The sequence below is a fragment of the Procambarus clarkii genome, chromosome 63 (assembly GCF_040958095.1).
Source record: "Procambarus clarkii isolate CNS0578487 chromosome 63, FALCON_Pclarkii_2.0, whole genome shotgun sequence".
Classification (NCBI taxonomy): Eukaryota; Metazoa; Arthropoda; class Malacostraca; order Decapoda; family Cambaridae; genus Procambarus; species Procambarus clarkii.
In genome coordinates this window covers 15,877,606-15,898,800 of record NC_091212.1, presented here as the reverse complement: position 1 = coordinate 15,898,800, position 21,195 = coordinate 15,877,606, and the positions used below count along the sequence as shown (strand labels likewise).

Genomic DNA, 21,195 nt, shown 5'->3' with positions numbered 1-21,195 from the left:
GGTGATTGCATTCAGGTCCTCCTTCGCATAAAGCAGTACACCATCTGCTCTTTTTCTGTTCTTCATGAATGATGGATGATACCCTGGGAGGAGGAATTCCCCTTCAATAATGTCCTCTCATCCCCCATGTTTCACTTATGTTAATGATGTTTGGAGTCTCTGCCTCAGCATTTGCACACAGTGCTTCAAATTTATTTACCAGGCTTCTGGCATTAGTGTAGAAGTACTTTAAATTTCTTTCATTATTCCTATTGGTCTAAGTGATAGTTCCTAGAATCTGAACATACTGAACATTCTGAAGTTGTTCGTTGTCACTCCAGTTTTGTGCCTGTTCATCTTAATAATAATAATAATAATAATAATAATAATAATAATAATAATAATAATAATAATAATTTATTTAGGAAAAGTACATATATAGTTGCAGAGTTACAGTACAAACATTCTGTAAGATTTAAAGATAGAGGTAGTACATACAATACCTAAAGCCACTAGTACGCATAGTGTTTCGGGCAAGGTGAGGTGGAAAAAAAAACACTTAGACTAAAACTTAATAGTAACTGAGCTTAAAGTATAAATTGTGTTGAAAGAAAAAAAATAATAAAAGATAAAAAAGGGGGGAACATGGTAGAAAATAGCCACTATACAAGTTGGTCAACAAACAGCATTTCTTGCCTATATATCTTCTGAGATATATAGGGTTAGTTCTGCCTGGTTGGGTGAAGGATTATTTACAACTTTTACAAATTGTATATATGTCTTTTCAGTTTCCATCTTTGTACTTTTGTAGCTCTTAATAATCTCCTCTATGTGAGTTGTCCATGAAGTTTCTCTTTGCATATCTTTGCCTAACTCTATGTTGGCCTTTAGGGTTTCTTGGAGTTGTTCACTATATGAGTCTATTTTCTTATTAATTTTGTCAAATTCACCACTCTTCACTTTCCATACCTCATTTTCTTTCACTAGTTAATTGATTTGTTCCTCCTGAATCTTTACTATGTCCTTTAAGGCAGTAATTTTCTTACCTTGCTGAAGAATACTTCCTTTTAAAGTATGAAACTCACTCCTGAGGAGAAATGCTTGGAGTGACTCTGTGTACATGCAGCTCAGGCTTGGGTACAAATATTACTGGGAATATGGAATAGGTGTTCATGATAATGACACGAAGTGTAAACTATGTGGTATGTTAAGGTCTCACACCCTTGTCCATTATGTTCTTGATTGTCCGTTGATTAATGTATATAGAAACACTGAGATAAGGACTGTTCCTGAACAAATAGCCTGGATGTGTCACAACGGAAAGGTTGATGATATTCTTGATAGATACAAGAATTTTGCACCAAGACTAATCTTTTGTTGAATTATCTGCATGTCTCTTGCAAATTGTTTATACACTATACCTAGGTCATAAAAGTATTTGTGTGTACGTCTGATACCGTACTACTTGTGTAAAGGAGGAAATGTATATGTTTATCTCTCAGAATGTTCGGTAATACGTTTATTGCTTGTGATGTGTATCTATGTATGTATTAACGCGATGTACTGAACGGGGTGAGAATAGCTTGAGCTACCTCATCCCTTTGTGTGTATTTTACCTCAATAAACTTATTTCAGTTTCAATTTCAATTTCACTCCTGAGAGCTCCATTTTCTTCTTCTAATTCTAGTACTTTTTCTTCATACTTCTTTAGCATATCCTAAATTATCTCAAACCTGCCAAGAAAACCTCCTTTAATTATATATTTTGCCAAGAATCCTTTGAAACAATCATCTGCTGGTGAGTTTACCATCCCCTGTGGTGGCAGCCATCTTTGTTATTGACGATCGTTTATTGTGGAATATAAACTTTTTCAACACAGAATTTTCACTCACTTTCCCTTGCTTCTTGTATCTTATTTACTTTTAAACTTCCCAATACCTTTATGTAACCTGGGACACCACTTACAGCCCTCAACCTGTTCCCAATACTTAGTCAATTTGATATTCCTGGAGCCTGCTGCTGTGTCTAGTGTGTTTTCATCTAGTGTGTTTTTATTCCTAGTTGGTTATGTAATCTGTTAGTTGAGTGAGAATTTGTCACAGAATTGAATTTAAATTTATCAAATGAATTTGAATTTGTCACAGAATTTGTCAAATTAAAAAATATTTTTTTCAGGACAATTTTTTTCTGCACACCAGAGAAGTGTCAAATTTAACATGAGAGCAATACAGGGGTTAACAGCTCTTTGTCAATCAGATAGCCAGCTAGTCAGAATATGCCCCTCCAGAACCTTCTTTGTCAGTTTATCATGGGAGTCCTGTGAAGGATAGTTTCTTCAAGGCACCTTTTGTTAGAACTTGCTTCTGGTTGTAGGGTCGGTGAGCTTCATGCTCTGTTCTGAAAGCAGGGTTTTTGCTCATTTGGTTGTGGTTCTGGATTCCTTCAGCTTCCCTCATTTCTCCCTAAAAGTAAGAGGTCTGATTTTCGGAGGGGTTCCTTGATGTATAATAATTTTTGTCCTGTTGACACTGTGCAGAACTATTGGTGTACCACTCACAGGGCACAAGTGGATGCCTTATTTGTGAATCAAGTTTTTTAGCTCCATGTTATAGGGTGCATGTGTTTCTGGTCAATTGAAAGGTGATCTGGCTTAGCTAACTTCAGGTTTATTTTCATTTTTATGGTGCCCTTAAGGCTGTAACTTTGTTGCTTTTCTTAGCCAATACCATATATCAATGGTGAATAACCATGCTAGGGACTTTTGGTGCTTTAACAGGATACTGGCCTTTTATTATTTACTAAATGTTCTTTGACTGCACAGTGCTTCTATAGAAGTGAAGCCTAAGAGCCAATGCTGAGTGCATCTGCTTGGCCATCTCCTCATCACTCTCTCTCTCTCTCTCTCTCTCTCTCTCTCTCTCTGCAAGTAAGTCCTGGGTGCCTTTCTGTAATATGTTCTCTACTTTTTTCAGGTTTGATGACCTCCGCTGCCAAGGCCTCATTGAGAGCACTGGGGAGCTACTGAGAGGGCCTACCACGATATCTAGCATTAAATAATGGGGGACTATAACCACAAGATAGATTGGATCAACCTAACATCTCAAGCAGAAGGTGAACAGTTCTTGATCTTGTGCAGGACTCTTTCCCTCATACAGTATGTGGTAGACCACATGTGGTAACATCATACTAGATCGTGTGCTAACAACAGAAGAGGGTATGATTGATAAAATTCTTGTGGAGGGAAAAGCTAACCAACCTTGTGTATCCACCATATTTTAAGATGGACAACAAATATAGAAACCCACATAAAGGTTAATGATGATGAATTTCTAGATTACCAGCAAGATGACTATCAAGGAATAAGAGAGGAACTGCAAACCATCTCCTGGAGGGAGCAGATGGGCAAACATGGCACAGAAGCATCATGGCAAAATTTCAAGAGTCATCACAGAATTTGTTCAAAAATGTGTTATAAAGAAGAAAGACATGAAAGGGGAATTAGATAGATGACACAAGTCATAATACAAGCATTGGTAACCAAGAAGAAACTTTGGAGAATGTATAAATCCACGATGGACGTCATTGATTATTAATTATACAAAAAGGCACTAAACTCAACAACTTCCAAAATCAGATCAGCCAAACGAAACTACGAAAGAAAATTTGCCCAAGACATAAAAAAAAGATCCAAAATTGTTCTATGCTTATATAAGAGGTAAAACCAAAACAAAGGACTCAGTTGGACCCTTAATAGATGAGACTAACCAAGCTATAATGGATGATAAAAGGGCAGCAAACACTGAATAATTATTTTATATCAGTGTTCACACTCAAAAGGTTGGATGATATCCCATCACCCACACAAATGTTTGAAGGAGAAGAGGAGAATATATTTAGGCCCCAGCCGAGAGATGAGGTATACGTAAACACATCGAGCGAGAACTCGGGTAGGTGCCACGGCACTGAATCCTGAAAAACCAGAAGAGGAAGCTGATGCAATGCCCCCGGGGTCTGAACTCAGTGATCGCAAGAACGGCAGAAAGGATGTCCCGGATGGAACCAGAACAGCCGCCAAAGCCAGATCCAACCCAACGGGTAGACCAGCACGCTGAAGTTCAGACTCCTGCACAGCTGCTCGAACAACTGACTCGTGACCTGGAAGCCCTCAAAAAACAGCCGAAGGCGAGACTGCAGCCGCAGTAACTCTGCAGGAGGGAGGGGCAAGGAAGGGCGGTCTGAGAATCCCATATAAAGCCCAGCCAAGTCCAAACCTGAGAGGGAACCAAATGGGACTTCCTCCAGTTCACCAAGAACCCGAACCCGGCAAGCTGGAAAAGAACCAAATCCCTGGCAAGCAGACACAGGGATTTACTGGGAGCCCAGGCCAGCCAGTCGTCGAAGTATGCCAGAACCCGAACCCCTAACAGAGGCAAACGGGTCACCATGACCTGGGTAAGACATGTAATCACATGAGGTGCCAGATTCAAGCCGAATGGAACACAATGAAAGCCAGATTCAAGCCGAATGGAAGGCAACAAAAGTGGTTTTGTTGTTGGGCTATCGCCCAAAACCGAGTCAGTCCCTGAACCCCGGATGAATCGAGACATGCCAATACGCGTCCTGGAGGTCCAGGGACACCATCCAAGCTCCTGGCTCCAAAAGCAGCAGGACCTGGGAGAGAGTGGTCATCTGAAATGAAGAGCAAAAGATCCAGGGGTTCAGATGGGAAAAGTCAGAATGAACTGGAGGTCCACACAGTTCCGTTTCATAACTGGAAACAGGAAGGAAACCAACCTGAGGGACACTGTCATTTCAGCCACGCACAAGTGAACCCACTCCAGGATGACCCAACAGAGCGTAGGGAAACTGGCCTGCCCCGTCAGTCCCGATCCCCCTGAAGGAGGAGGAGCCACCCAATGCCACTGCAGAGCGTAGGGAAAGGCCACCTGTATGCAGGCCAGAGGAAATGGCCAGAAATGCCTACGAATCATGGGACCAGGCAAGACCAAACAGGACGAGCCTTTTCCTCATTGCCCCGTCAACAGGGCGAACCACGAAAGGTGGCCGGGCCAGACGGCTGAGTGGACAGCGCTCGGGATTCGTAGCCCTAGCCCTAAGGTTCCGGGTTCGAGCCCCAGCAGAGGCAGAAACAAATTGGCAGAGTTTCTTTCACCCTGATGCACCTGTTCACCTAGCAGTAAGTAAATACCTGGGAGTTAGACAACTGCTACAGACTGCTTCCTGAGGATGTGTAACAAAAAGGAGGCCTGGTAGAGGACTGGGCCGTGGGGATGCTAACCCCCGAAATCATCTCAAGATAACCTCAAGATAACCCTTACGGAAGCCCAACCGACGCTCAGAGCGATCACTGCTCTGACCAGACACCGAGGCCCCTTAACCCCAGTTCCCCATGAACCAACAACTTCGACATAGGCCGGCAACTAGACGTAACCCTTGGGAACCCAGAACTGAACTCGGGGAGTATTTGAACCATATCAAACTCGTACAGGGAGGAGGGGGATAGGAAACCCCTCCCCCTGTAACAACAAGCCCCGTGCCGAGGGTGCCAACACCCAAATGGAGTCCAAGCCTCCCAAGTCAACTCCTCTCCAGCCTTGGGATCCTCCACATCAGGACTCGGAGCCAAGCTGGCATCCAAACCCCTCTGCCTCTGGAGAAAAAGCAAAGTCCACCGGAAAAGCAGGGATGAAGGGGGACCACAGGCGCGACCCAAAAGTGCCAGCATGAGAGACAAGCTCAAATGCCTCCCCCTGCTGATCTGGAAGGGACAGTCCCTGAAAATACCCTAGTCTCACCACCAAGAAAACCCTGCCCCAACTCCGAAATCCTCAGATGTTTGGGAGCCGGGAGCAAGGGAGGGGGGAAGAAGCAGGATGAACCACAGAAGGAAAAGGACAAAGGGGCGCAGATAAAACCAGAGTCGAAACGACAAACACCCCCAAGTCTGGGTCTTTATAACCAAGGCAGGGCAGCCTCGGGGCATCTGGAAAGGCAATTAACCTAGCGCATTGCAGCAACCTAAACTGCACATGCAATGCAGATGCTGTCTGCACTCAATTAACAGCATTATCAGACTGGGTGAACTGGAGTACAGGCAAGGAACACCACTCGCAAGACTCTGGTTCAAAGGTGTCATCGACCTAACAGGCAGCACGGTGGAGGCAAAGACAGTGAATGTCACCCTGAGACAAGGGGACAGAGCGACCTTCAAACTTGCATGAAGCGAGGTGGGACTAAGCAGTCTCCTCCATCGAACCAGTGAGTCCCAGTGGGGGTTCCCAGGGCCCTGAGGATGACTGCTAAGGGAAGCCCAGGCATGGTACTGCTAACCGGTTATCCCAGAGGTACCAAGCAAACAAATTAAAAGTTGAACCCAACCTGCAACATGTGCAATCACAAGGACCTAGCGGAGGGACACCAAAATCATATAAGTGGTCCTACAGCCATACCAGGCAGACCCCCACCAGGCAAAAGAAAAAGAAAAACCCTGCAAAAGCGCGTCTCCAGGGAAACAAAACCGGTCGGTACACATATATCAAACACCTGCACAATACCTTACACCCCAGCCAGCAACGATACTATCTCCTACCCAAAGTCAAACAGGAATATGAACAACTCCAGTTGACCCCAAGGGTGAGCATTTACTGAGCAGCAAAAGAACCACACTGAGGTAGTCTTCTGAATGGTTCAAGGAAGATAACTCTAAACCACAGGGGGCAGCACTTACAGAGCACCTAGAAAACATGGTCCTAGGTGCATGCAGCCTGAGTACTCTTGTGTTACTCCTGGCTTACACACCACCACACAAAAGAACAATGCTATGGACAGCACTTCTCAAAAAGGATGGAGTCAGAGTCGATTAACCACCACCAAACACAACAGCCTCTGAACTGGGGTTGTATAGCTGGCACGGAAGGTCTTTGACCCCCCACCTTCCCCCTCCTGGGGAGCGGGGAGCAGCACAGCAGCAGTTGTGGCTTGTTTCATGCTTGTTTACTTGTTTTCGGATTGGGGGAGTTCTGCTTGATAGTTCAGCTTTCGGTAGCAATTTTGATGCAGGTGGAGTTTGTTTTGGGACGCCTACCTTTCTAGGTGCCTAACCCAGTCGATGGCAGACATGGAATGCTTCCAACCACATGGAGGTTTCTATTGGCTCCTCGTACCACTCTTAGGGGGCCAGGTTCTGGCTCGTGGTCCCTGATAGGCAAGAACTCCAGTCGAATTGACTGATACCACTGTCTAATACAGTACATACATATCAGCCCAGTAAGCTCCGGGAAACCGAAGGGGCTCTCCACAGAAATAGTGTATAAGTGATTACAAATAAAAGATTTTACTACAGTATATATTCCAAAAATTTAGAAATTAAAATTAAAAAAGCAATAAAGCAAGAAATAGATGCATTGATGGTTTCCTTTATATATGAATTAAAAAATATACTTAAAATAAAAATATATATAGAAGTTTTGACATTTTCAATTTCAATTAGAAATAAATATTTTTTTATAAAATATTCCTTCTCAACAAGCCTCTGATATATTATTCTTCAACAAAAAACTTTGGGAAGATTCATACCTGTTCGGTATCACTCGGGTTGTCAGGCGTAATTTTTATCTTTCCAACAATTGTTTTGTAACTTGGATTATGGTAAAACATCACCATACGATATATAGATGGTTTTTCAATATATATTTCCTGGATAATTTCTTTTTGGATATCTGAAAACACAGCATATCCTCGCCAAGAGTAATCTGGAAATACTTCTTCGTCATAAGCAAACCTGGAAAAAAAAGGAAAACACTAGTATACCTGGAGAGTGAAAGTAATGAAATTCCAATTTCTGGGTGACACGCTGGCGGCTCACTGAAAGCTACTATCACAGATAGTGAATTAACTACTGGGTCGCATCAGCCTCAGAGTTCTGTCTGGCCTACCGGGAACCAATAGCCAGAGCCTGCATCCCCCCCCCCCCCCTCCCTCAAGGCATCCAGGAAGTCAGCGAGCCAAAACAAATGGGTAGCTATTTAAAGAAGAGATTGTGGCCTCATGAACTGCCAAAAGAACTCCAACAATGTTAACAATTGATCAAAAAGTTTCAAAACAAGGGCCATCTCATTTGCCCCACCTCCCCTACTTGTTTGCGAGGAGAGGGCAGGTAGTTCACAGTCCGCCAGTGACATAGCCCTCAGTTCTATGGTAGATGTGAGAGTGTCTGATGTAGGGTTTATACTCACCTAGATGTACTCACCTAGTTGTGCTTGCGGGGGTTGAGCTCTGGCTCTTTAGTCCTCACCTCTCTCTCGCCAGGGTCTGTACTCACCTAGTTGTGCTTGCAGGGGTTGAGCTCTGGCCCTTTGGTCCCGTGTGGGGTGTCAGTGATGCAGGGTGTGTGTAGGGTGTCAGTGATGCAGGGTGTGTGTGTGTGTGGGGTGTCAGTGATGCAGGGTGTGTGGTGTGTCAGTGATGCAGGGTGTGTGTGTGGGGTGTCAGTAATGCAGGGTGTGTGGTGTGTCAGTGATGCAGGGTGTGTGTGGGGTGTGTCAGTGATGCAAGGTGTGTGTGTGGTGTATCAGTGATGCAGGGTGTGTGTGTGGGGTGTCAGTGATGCAGGGTGTGTGGTGTGTCAGTGATGCAGGGTGTGTGTGGGGTGTGTCAGTGATGCAAGGTGTGTGTGTGGTGTATCAGTGATGCAGGGTGTGTGTGTGGGGTGTCAGTGATGCAGGGTGTGTGTGGGGTGTGTCAGTGATGCAGGGTGTGTGTGTGGGGTGTCAGTGATGCAGGGTGTGTGTGTGTGTGGGGTGTGTCAGTGATGCAGGGTGTGTGTGTGTGTGGGGTGTGTCAGTGATGCAGGGTGTGTGTGTGTGTGGGGTGTGTCAGTGATGCAGGGTGTGTGTGTGTGTGGGGTGTGTCAGTGATGCAGGGTGTGTGGGGTGTGTCAGTGATGCAGGGTGTGTGGGGTGTGTCAGTGATGCAGGGTGTGTGTGGGGTGTGTCAGTGATGCAGGGTGTGTGTGTGGGGTGTGTCAGTGATGCAGGGTGTGTGTGTGGTGTGTCAGTGATGCAGGGTGTGTGTGGGGTGTGTCAGTGATGCAGGGTGTGTGTGGGGTGTGTCAGTGATGCAGGGTGTGTGTGGGGTGTGTCAGTGATGCAGGGTGTGTGTGGGGTGTGTCAGTGATGCAGGGTGTGTGTGGGATGTCAGTGATGCAGGGTGTGTGTGGGGTGTGTCAGTGATGCTAGATGAGATTGTTTGATGTGTAGTGCTTTGCCAATGTCTAATCCTCTATTGTATCTGTCAAATATTTCAGTGATGTTGGTCAGGATATCTCTGGTGATAACGAGTTTGTGTGTGGAAATTATATATTCTTACACTGATTCAGCATTTCACTGCTGGATCAGAGAAATGCATGCCTCAGGTTGTATAAAACTGTAAACTTAACATTTGAGAATGAATTTTTCAACCTCCTTTTCATGAGAAAAAGAACATAAAAAATATAGAGAAGATTAAAAAAAAAATACATCCAATATAGCCAAATGTATCTCTGCAAGAATGGCATTTATATATTGAATAAATTCCTTCTTACCTTACTGCAGTGTTATGAGGGGTGTGGCCATCTTCTGCCTCATACTTGAGCTGATAGAGTGTTGGGAAATAATGGAGCTGAAGTGGTTTATCACAATGCAGACCAGTAACACGTGGTCTGCAGCGGCACTGTCCACTACTTTTGTCACAAATATTATCCACTGAACCTCCTGAGTTACAACCACAATCAGAACATCCAAACAAATTATCTTCAATTAGGTTAAATGTGCCATCCCGGCATTCATTACACTGACGAGAACTGACTCGGGGCTTGCAAAAGCACTGGCCTGTCCCTGACTCGCATGATGCCATCCCACCCACTGTACCAGGAGTATGGCATCTGCATTCCTCACAACCAAAAGGGTTCTCCTGCCTCAAGTCCCAGAAGAGTGGCTTACATCTATCACAAATTCTTCCTGTGACACGCTCCTTGCACTGGCATAATTCTCCAACTGGAGCATCACCACAGCCACCAAAAGTTTCTAGTACACCAGCAGGGTTGCAGTTGCATTCTGTAGAAGAAATATATTTATATACCTCATAACCAAATACCATTCATTATACATGACAAGCTTATTTAACATCAAGAAGTGCAATGTGAGACTGAATATAAATTAACAAGAGTATCATCAGGAAGTAAATATATTGAGGTTTTGATATGGAAAATGTGTATGTAATTTGCTAAAGTAAATATCTTGAAAGCAGTAGAAACATGTGATAAGAAAATTAAAAAGGCTGGGAATATGAGTTTCATGTAATAAATATAAAGCTGAAGATGGTATTAACAGTATTGCTAACTTTGGACCTGACTTTCGTCCAAGTTTTTTCTCTTGAATCCAAACTTTGGACCTGACTTGTGTCCACTACAAAATTATTTGTATAAAATTCATTTTTAATCCGATCGACCTTGGGATAGTATCAAAATGAGCACCTTTAGAATGCACACAATTTGATACCAAAATTAAAGATATGACATGAAACTTGATGTCCAAACACTTGAAAGATTATAAATAGGTTTTTGGTCAAAATATTAAAATATTTGGTAAAATTCTATTTATTGTCCTATTATGTTGGGACTAGTTTTAAAATGGGTGCCTTTACGTTGCAAACAATTTGATACCAAAATAGAAGATGTAACACAAAAGTTTATGTCAGAACACTGGAAAGATAAAAATAATTTTGTGATGAGCTTCCAGAATTTAAATATTTGTTAAAATTACAGTTATTACTCTATTATTATGGGACTAGTTTTAAAATGCGCGCCTTTTTATTGCGAACAATTTGATACTACAATAAAAGACGTAACACGAAAATTGATGTTATTAAACTGAACGAGTATACACATTAGGTTGCAGTGTACAAATTGGTGCTCGTTCACGGGTAACTTTAGGCTTTTCTGTGGGTAGGCACTCCAGGCTTTTGTACATTATATTCATACACATCTGTATGGAATTTAATTGCGAACACAATGATACCAAAACGAGCGACGTTGCACGAGTATTATAGTAAGAAAAATAGAACGAGTATACACATTTTAATGATTTTGTGCGCCCACGGGTAACTTTTGCTGACTTTAGGCTTTGCTGTTGGGAGTCACGCTAGGCTTTTGGACATTATATTCAGACACACCTGTAGGGAATTTAATTGCGAACACAATGATACCAAAACAAATGACGTAGCACGAGAATTAAGGTGAGAGCTGAAACGAGTATACACATTTAGGGGTCACCGCGCGCTTGCCCGCACGCTCGCCCGCATGTTGGGTCCATGACCTCTAAGTTGACCACGCACGTGTCAGGTGAGCGATAGTGTTAAAGGACAAGAAAGATGCACATGAGAAATATTTACAGATGACCTTCTCATGCAATGACAGGGAAAGATATTGACAAAAGTTCAGCAATAAACAATAAAATGAATAAGTACTGTAATGAGTAAAAATAAACAAAATTTTAATAACTGTATTTTATATATCTGAGAAAAAACCAGCGTTGAATATAATGAAATGCTATTTTCTGGGCGAGCCCCAGAGGCTCCCTGGAGCTTATCAGGCTAATGTATGTTATATTAGACTGGGACATTAGCTAAGGAGTTCAGAACTACCAGGGACCAGCGCCAGAACCTGGCCCCTTCAGAGAGGTTTCAGGGAGCAATGGCCTTGGAACACTCCCTTGTGGTTGGGGTTTTCCTTATCTGCCATCGACCAGGGGTTAGGCACCCAGAAAGGTAGGCATAACAAAACAAATCCCAAATGGTAAAATGGTAAAAAACGGTAAAAAACTAAAAAAAAAAAACGAACAGAGAGGTAGATACTCCCTGCAATCCCAAGGAAACAAGCAAACAAGCAAACATAACACTTTACTGCCGCGCCGATCGTCCGCGCAGCCCTCCCCACCCCGAGAGGGGAAGGGGGGAGCCCCGGACCTCACTGCGCCGGCTGCCTAGCATCAGTTCGGAAGCTAAGCTTCAACCAACGTGAAAAAACTGCCGAACGGTGGGAGGGAGGGTTGTCAGGGAGCCTCCGGGGCTCACCCAGCAAATGGCATTTCATTACATTCAACGCTGGTTTTCTGTGGGGGAGCCCCTACGGCTCCCTGGAGCTTCATACCCAAAGAGAAGGAAAAGAAAGAGCTGACCCGGGAGGCGGTCACCACAAACTCCGCAACACGAAGCCGAGACAACAGGCTGCAACCTGCGACCCAAGGCAACAAGAACACAGAGGAGCAGACATGTGCATAAAGAACGGACGGCCAGGAACCTGTGCGATCCTCAAATCCTTGTGCCCCAAATGAGTCCTAGACGTCACTAACAAAGCAGCGAAAGCTGCAAATGTCCGAACAGCACGGGCGCAAGGATAGACTGCAGGCTGGAAGACTTAAAAACTCTGCGGACGATCTGGTAGACCCGAGCCCTGAAACAGGGAATGAGGGGAAACCAGATCAACCCAAAGTGCATCCCCAAACACACTATGCAGGTAACGGCAAAAAAATGCAACCATACAACACAGGATGCACCCCCGGCCGAACCAATCGGGCATCAATAACCCAAGGACCCCTCCGGAAAGCAGCCATCTCGACCGTTGCCAGAAAGACGGAGAAAGGCTGCAAATGTACAAACCTACCATCAGTACCAAAGAGCAGAAACCTGAACCAAAAAGCCTGCCACAAACTGAGGAGAAGATAAGAGGGCACCCTGATCAAGGACCAGGACGGATCAAGTGACGCATGAGCCAGCCAGAGGTGAAACAAAACACGAGAAAGCGTACGGAACGGGGCAGATGTGACGTCCACCCCGAACGTAAGCCGGAGCGGCACCGGCAGCGCTGCACAAAACGAAGCGACAGTAAGAAACATCAAATAACTGTAGTCCTGAAAACCCAAGAAACGACAAGACAACCTGATGCGAAAGAGAAGACGACCTATGAAGAGCAAGAAAAAAAGGTGCATAGGAACACCAGGAACATCATACTGTCGCCGAAACAAAGCTCGCAGGTGGGACACCATCAACAAAGCCACCTGATCACCACAGAGATGGTGATACCTGCGTCAAAATACCAGACGCGAAGAGCTGAGGAGAAGGCCGAACCAGTCACGTACAGGACTGGTCCTACCTGCCGAAAGAGGCGCAGCTGTGGGAAAATGTGACGGGTTCGGACACCTATCAAGCAGCACTTGAAATAAAGTTGGGCCGGCCACCAAGGAACCATGAGGACTACTCTCTTGGGAATGGGCTTCAACCGAGCCAGAACCCCGAACCAACAGCTGGACCTGCAGAAGAGGAACAGGAACACAAACTTCAACCAGTCGTGCAGAAAGGCATCCATCGTGAACGCCTCGCAGGCAGGTAAGGGCGCCACACAGAATGGGTGATGCCTAGACCATGCCGACTCGAAGACGTCCATGGCCAGGAGTTCATACATCTGGCAGAGCCAACGAAACGAGTCGGCGACGACTGGCCAATCCGCAAACAGAGGAATGAACCGAGACAGGCTGTCTGCCAGGATGTAAGACACACCCCGGACATGAACCTCATGGTTAGCCAAACCCCGAGAATCCAGCAAACGAGCCACTCGAAGGGACCAACCCTAAAGGTCAAACACCTAAAAGAAACCCTGTGGTTCTGGCAAAGAACTGCCAGAGAACAGTCCGAATGGAGCTGAATGGTAGAGCACCGAGTGACCCGAACCCTCCGAAGCACAAACCAGACAGCCACGAACTCCTGAACCGTGCTGTGAGCCCAATGGACGGACAGACCCCACCATCCCTGGCCGACTTGGTGAGCACTGGTCACAAAGCCCCAGTCGAGAGATGACTCATCCGTGAAGACATCGAGCGAAAGCTCGGGGAGAAAACCCCGAAAACCCCAAAGAGGAAGCTGGTGATGCTGCACCAACACGAGATCCCGGAGGAACGAACCCAACGATTGCAAGAGAAGCGGAAGGGAAGTCTCCGAAGGAACTAAACAGACACCGAAGCCAAACCCGTCCCTGCGGGCGGACCAGCACGTCGAAGTTCAGACTCCTGCACAACTGCTCGAGCAACTGCCGAGCAAACCGGGACCCCCTCATGAACAGCCGTAGGCAGGACCACAGTTGCAGCAACACTTCTGGAGGGAAAGACAAGGAGCGGCCCAAGAGCCCTAAACAAGACCCAGCTAGGTCCGAACCTGGGAAGGAAAAAAATGGAACGGCCTCCAGATCACCAGGAAACCAAACCCGGTGATCTGGAAAGAACCACACCCCTGGTGAGCAGACAAGCGGACCGACTGGGAGCCCACACCAGTCAGTCGTCAAGGTAGGCCAGACACCGAATCTCAAGCAGATTCAGACAGGGCACCAAGATCCGGTAAAGATGTGTATATACACCAAGTGCCAATTACAAACTAGGGAAGGCAACAAAAGAGGCAAGCCTGAAGACCCCACCACCAACTGTGCCAGTCCCGGAAAACTGGAGAGGAACGTGCCAAGAATTGACCTGGAGGTCCAGGGCCACCATCCAGGCACCCGGCCCCAACAGAAGCCGGACCGGAGACAACAGTCCTCCAATGAGGGCATAGAATCCAGGGCGCAGACTGAAGAAGTCCAGAAGAACCGCAGATTCACCAGATCTGTGTCTGAATAGAGCAGACGGGAACCCCAGAAGGATGGGGCGGATCGACCACGTCCAACGCACCCACTAAGATGACATGACGAAGCACTGTGGTGTACATATACACCACAGCTCACTGAAGCCTCATCATCACATCCTCAGTTGTTTTGTAATGTCACATGTAACCTAAATCTTGTACTTCACTCCCTGGATATCTTAGATGTGGCGCCGATCCTCCACTAGACACCTCTTCCGTAGCCTTCTATGGAATCTCAGGGTGCTCCCACTCTTTTGAGCACAGTAGAGGTCGCATCCTGGAGAGCTTTCACCAGTGGCAACAACGCTGAGTCTTCCCTGGCTCTAATTGCTCTACAAAAGGTAGTCCTTTCTTGGCAGCCTTGTATCAATGCTCAGTGCACTGATTCACTACCGCGGATGAAGATTTTACAATGTCCGAACTCTCTGGTTGAGTCAGTTTTAATCTTGAGCGCTGCCACTGTCTGTTCACTGTATTCACTGTCTGTTTGTAAGTTAGCCAATGATAATAATCACTGATTTGTTAGCTCAATTCATTGGTCACTTACAGGGTTGGATAATATTGGGACATAAACGTCACTAGCCTCTTCACGGAAAAAAGTTAAAGAAAATACTCCCTTGCCAGAGCCTTAGTTGAAACTCCATTAGCCTCTTTTCTAGTGGACTACTTGTGGATCATCACACAGGCTTCCAACTTCTACTAACTCTTGCTAATTGGAAATGCCTCCAGGTTTCAAATTTATGCCATGAACTTGTCGATTTTCTTCCCCCAGAGATTTTCAAGATGTCAAACCACATATATGAACACAAGTTATCCAGCGAGTCTCAGCCCAAAGCGGTTCATAAAGCCCGTGGCTGTCTGTACATTAATATAAGATAAATGCCACATTATGGAAAGTGGAGTAGGAGAAAATAGGCCACACACAACTTACAACTTATATGAAAAGACTTTTACGAACTCTAATAATGATATCTTGGGGTGGTTCTAGGTAAAGAAACTGTCACCTGAAGACCACATAGAGAAAACCAGTATCTGTGGTGTAGTGGTAAGACACTCGCCTGGCGTTCCGCGAGCGCTTTGTCATGGGTTCATATCCTGGCCGGGGAGGATTTACTGGGTGCAAATTCTTAACTGTAGCCTCTGTTTAACTCAACAGTAAAATGGGTACTTGGTTGTAAAAATGATTCTTCCCGGCGGGGATCGTATTCCAGGGACCTGCCCGAATTGCTACGCTTACTAGTGACTGTACAAGAATGTAACAACTCTTGTATATATCTAAAAAAATAAAAAAATTAAATTATGTGAGGAGCCCCTTGCTAAGTTTCTAACTTCATAATTAGTTTTAAATATATGAATGTTGAAATATTAAAGAAATTATTCACAACCTTAGTGAAACCAAAATTAGAATATACAGTGGTTGTATGGTGCCCTTATCTTAATTAACACTTTCACTCGGCGACAACTCAGCATTGAGTCCTCCCTTTACTAGAGGGATATCCTGCGAGGACTCAGCATCGAGTCCTCGGTGCGGCAAAAGTAGCGGCGTTTTCGGGAAGGTTTTGCCACGGTTTTGGACATTATATGCATATACCCCTGTAGGTAATTTCATTGTGAATACAATGATATCAAAATGAAAGACCTAAGACCAGAATTGAGGTAACAAAGTTGAAAAGAGCATACCCATTTTATTGCTCTTTATTAGCGCTCACGCGGGTAAAGCTCTGTCACTTTCTCTGTTTGCTGTGGGTGGTACGCCGAGCTTTTGGACTTTATATTTACATATACACCCATAGGAAATTCTATTGCAAACACAATGATACTAAAATGAAAGACCTAAGACAGGAATTGAGATGTCCAATGTGAAGAGAGTGAAGTGAGGGGAGTGAAGTGAAAAGAGAGCTTTTGCTCGCTCCCAGATAAGACGCTCTCACTTTCTTGCTGGGCTTTTGGGATTTATATTCATTTAGTCCTGTAAAAAATTTTATTGCAAACCCATTGATACCAAATTGAAAAACCTAGGATGAGAATTGAGATGACAAAGTTGAAAGACGTATACACTTTTCAGAATTACCGCGCTCTCTAAAGTAATGAGAGGCAGCTTAGGGTGGCGCAGCACTCTCTTTCTGGTAACTGCAGCCTGTTTTCATCATGTTGGGGGGATGGAGATCGCTCCTGTTTTGTACATTATATGCATATACTCCTGTTGGGAATTCTATTGCGAACACATTGATACCAAAATGAAAGACCTAGGACGAGAATTGAGGTGACAATACTGAAAAGAGTGTAAACATTTTATCACTCTTGTGCGCTCCTGGGTAACTTTCACCCACTTTCTCTGTTTGTTGCAGACAGTAAGCCGGACTTTTGGAGTTTATATGCATTTAGTCCAGTAGATAATTCTAATGCGAACACATTGATACCAAATTGAATATCTTAGGGCGAGAATTGAGGTGACAAAGTTGAAAAGAGTATGCATTTTTCAGAATTTACCGCGCTCTCCCTCGCCCTCCCGCAGAATGCCCAAACCCACCCAGGTTGGTGGGGCGCTTGGGGACCCAGAGTGCGAAAGTGTTAAGAAGCACATCAACAAACTGGAAAATGTGTAAATACATGCAAATAAATGGCTTCCAGAGCTGAAAAACAAGAACTACAAGGAGAGGCCACATATGATATCTATACCAAAGCTAGAAGATAGAAGAAAAGGAGTAATGAACCATTAAAGATGGAAACAAGGAATAGCTGAGGAGACCTCCTCTGTTGAGTGTTTTATCTCCCTTTTATTTACACTGTGGTTTTCCTCAGTAATACATTAACCATTGATCCCCAGGTGCTCTCTTGTCCCCTGGAAGGGCATGGCAGTTGTTGCGTGGGGCTCAGATATAGGTGCCGGGTGAGTCAACAGTTCCTGTAGTCCCTTGGAGTGCCAGTGCTATAAGCTCAGGGAAAACCATTGACAGCATTGCCCAGAAAGGCACTTATAGCTTACTGTTCAAGTTACCAACAGCCTGGTTACTTGTGTGACACCATCACTGATGGGTTATTACCTCATGAGACACATTATGAGAAACATCTGGCAATGATTCCTAACAGTGTCAAAATAGTAAACTAAAACCATAAACTAAGTCATCTAAATAAAACAGTTTATAGCAAAACCACAAGCCTTAGGTATCTATACGGTACATTTTGTAATGCAATTTAAACCATTTATATTGAGACTCACCTTCACATAAAGGAAAATTGTAAAAACCTTCAAGGCACATGTCACAATGAGCTCCATTGTAGTTTGGTTTGCACTGGCATTTTCCATCTATATCACATGAAATGCCAATACTTCCTGCTTGATCACAATTACAGGGTATACATTCCGGGAAGTTGTAGTATCCAGGACTGCACTGATCACATGCTCGACCAGAGAAGCCAGCGAGGCAAGCACAGTCTCCAGACACATCACAGATAGATGATGCAGAACCTCTCTCATGACATCCACAGGTGAGAATGTAAGGATAATTCCAGAATCCTGGAGCGCTGCTATCACAACGGTTATTACTGAAGCCAATCAAGCACAGGCATTCCCCAGTGTCCTTGTCACAAATTTCCTCTTGAGTCCCTTGTGCATCACAGTTGCAGACTAGTGGAAAAAATTAATTTATATATGTTAGTAAGGCAAAATTATGCATGTAGCTAAATTAAGACACGTAGAGAGATAACAAAGTGATAAAATTAGATATACAGTACATCCATTGCCTAAGGGTAATCAAGAAAGGTATTCCTGAGAATTGAACATCTCTGGATATGAAGGTTGTGTAATGGTTACAAAGTATGCAATGATTACAGAAGGGAAGTGAGTATAATAAAATTAGTTCCAGGAGTGTAAAGACCAGTTGTTGACCACCTATACAAGGTATGAGTATTTCCTTACCCTTTGACTCATTTGCATCCAGCTTCCACTTATGTCCGCTCATCTTACTTTCTCTCATTTTAAAGTCTGTCATTGTCCATTTTGCCTATTCCCCTCAGTATTGTGTATGTTATGATCATGTACAATCTGTTTCTTCTGTCTTCTAGACTTTTGAGATCTAGTTCATGTAACCCATCTTCACAGCTTACCCCCTTTTAGCTCAGGCACTAAGCTTCTTACAAACATTTGACTTTTCAATTTTTGTTTTATGCTTCAGAAGGTGCAGTTCAATGCCGGTTTTGCATATTCCAATATTGGTCTAACAACAGTTGTAAAGAATGCCTTGAAAGAGCCCTGATTTAGATTTGTAAATGATGTTGTAATGTTTGCCAGTGTAGCATATGCTGGTGATGTTACCCTGTTTGTCTATGCCTCCAGTATTAATGATGAAATTATATTCACTCTCAAACCTTTCTGTCTTTCCAATTCCTGAAGTTGCCTTCCCCTTCCCCTTCTTCCCAACCTCCACACACTAAATAATATTGTAAATAACAAATTAAAAAAAGTTCACTCATGGATGTCAACCAACAAACACACTAAATATTGAAAAGACCTACTACATTTTATTTGGAAATAAATCATCAAACGAAATTCAACTTTAGATAGACAATGTTAACATTGTCTATATACCAGTCCCATTGGTCTACAAGCTCAATAGTGGCTGTGATAGTTGGCTCAATAGTTGCCAATATTGCAAATGATGTTAAGTATTTAAAAAACCAGCGCTGAATGTAATGAAATGCCATTTTCTGGGTGATACCTGGAGCTTCTACGGAACTATACTGGGCTGATGTGTATATATTAGACCATGGCAACAGTCAATTGAAGGAGTTCCAGGCCTACCAGGGGACCAGAGCCAGAACCTGGCCCCCTCCAGAGAGACACAATGAGCAATAGCCTAAAGACACCCCCGTGTAATTGGAAGCAGTCTTTGTCTGCCATCTACCAGGTCAGGCACCCAGAAATGTAGGAATTCCAAAATAAACTACTGCTGATCAAAGAATTTGCAAACCGAAAGCCGAACTAGCAAGAGAACCTCTCCAATCAAAACCAAGGAAACAAGTATGACGTCACCACAAACGCCGCACATCCATCTGTGCAACCCACCCACTCCCCCCCACCTCCTCGAGAGGGGGACATGGGGGGTCCAAGACCTCCATGTAGGCAATTCTCCTCAGTTCAGAGGCTGAGTATCAAAAACGTGAAAAAAATGCCGACCGGAGGGAAGGACGGAGGGAGGGGATGCTGGGGAGCCTCCGGGTCTCACCCAGAAAATTGCGTTTCATTATATTCAACGCTCGTTTTCTGTGGAGAGCCCCTTCGGCTCCCCAGAGCTACCTAACCAAAGATAAAGAAAAAGAGGGACTTACCCAGGAGGTGGTCGTCACTCACTCTTCAATTTGAAGTTGAAACAACTGGCTGCAACCTGCAACCCAAGGCTACACACGCCCGAGAAGGGCCAGGAACATTTATGAGATACCGTGCGGCCAGGACCCTGTTCGACCTCCAAAAGCCCCGTGCCCGAATGTCAGCCCAGGACACATTCCTAAAAACAGCAGCCAAAGCCACGAACTTACGAACGCTGTGGGCACGGGGATAGACCACAGGCTGGCTGGACCAAATAATCCTGCTGACGACCTGGGAGACTCATGCCCTGGAACAGGGAAGAAGGAAAACCGGGTCCACCCAATGAGCATCCCCTGCCACGGAGGCCGTAGTATGCAGATAACGGCGAAGAGCCGCAACCGGACACAAAACATGATGCATCCCTGGTCGAATCAACCAAGCATCAACAACCAAAGAACCCCTTCGGAAAGCAGCAAACTTATTCTTTGCCAGAAAAAAAGAAGAAGGCTGCAAACGAACGAAACGACCACCAGGAATGAAAGAGCAAAAACCCCTGCGGCGGAGGAGAGCATGAAGCTCCCCGACCCGACCCCCAGAGGCCAATGCCAACAAGAAAAGAGCCTTGGAAAAACAGTCCTGAACCAAGAGGGGGGGGGGGACGGGCCCCCAAAAACAGAGGAGAAGAGAGAAAAAGAGAGTACCCGATCCAACGACCAGGATGGCTCAGGCGGCGCATGAGCAGGCCGGAGGTGAAACAATGCCCGAGAAAGCTTGTGGAGCGGAGCAGAAGTGACATCCACCCCGAATGCAAGCTGCAGCAACTCCACCAGCACTGCACGATATGAGGCGACAGTATTTGGCATAAGATGACAGTCCTGAAACAACCAAGAGAGAAAGGACAAAACAAGCAATCAGAAATCGAAGACAACCTATGGAGAGACAAAAAATGCCGAAAGGACTGCCAGGAAATTTCATACTGCCATCTAGACGAAACTCACAGGTGGGACACCATCAGTGAAGTCACCTGATCATCATACAAGTGGTGATGAACTCACGTCAAAAAGACCAGACATGAAGAGTGGAGGAGAAGATTGAACCAGACACGTACCGAACCGGACCGATCTGCTGAAAGAAGCAGAGCCGCGGAAAAACCCTCGGGTTCGGACATCGAGCAAGAAGTGCCTGAAACC

The 21,195-nt window shown here is 44.8% G+C and overlaps 1 protein-coding gene across 5 annotated transcripts in view; it reads right to left on the bottom strand.

Annotated features, from left to right (window-relative positions):
- LanA (laminin subunit alpha) overlaps positions 1 to 21,195 on the bottom strand; it is a 550,694-nt gene that overhangs the window by 458,842 nt on the left and 70,657 nt on the right. For all 5 annotated transcript variants that reach the window (XM_069308774.1, XM_069308775.1, XM_069308777.1 and 2 more), the window contains exons 8-10: positions 17,921 to 18,328; positions 9,581 to 10,091; positions 7,576 to 7,780 (exon numbers count right to left, since the gene is read on the bottom strand). In XM_069308774.1, coding sequence (XP_069164875.1) covers positions 7,576 to 7,780; positions 9,581 to 10,091; positions 17,921 to 18,328 — 1,124 coding nt within the window. The remainder of the gene's footprint in view (positions 1 to 7,575; positions 7,781 to 9,580; positions 10,092 to 17,920; positions 18,329 to 21,195) is intronic.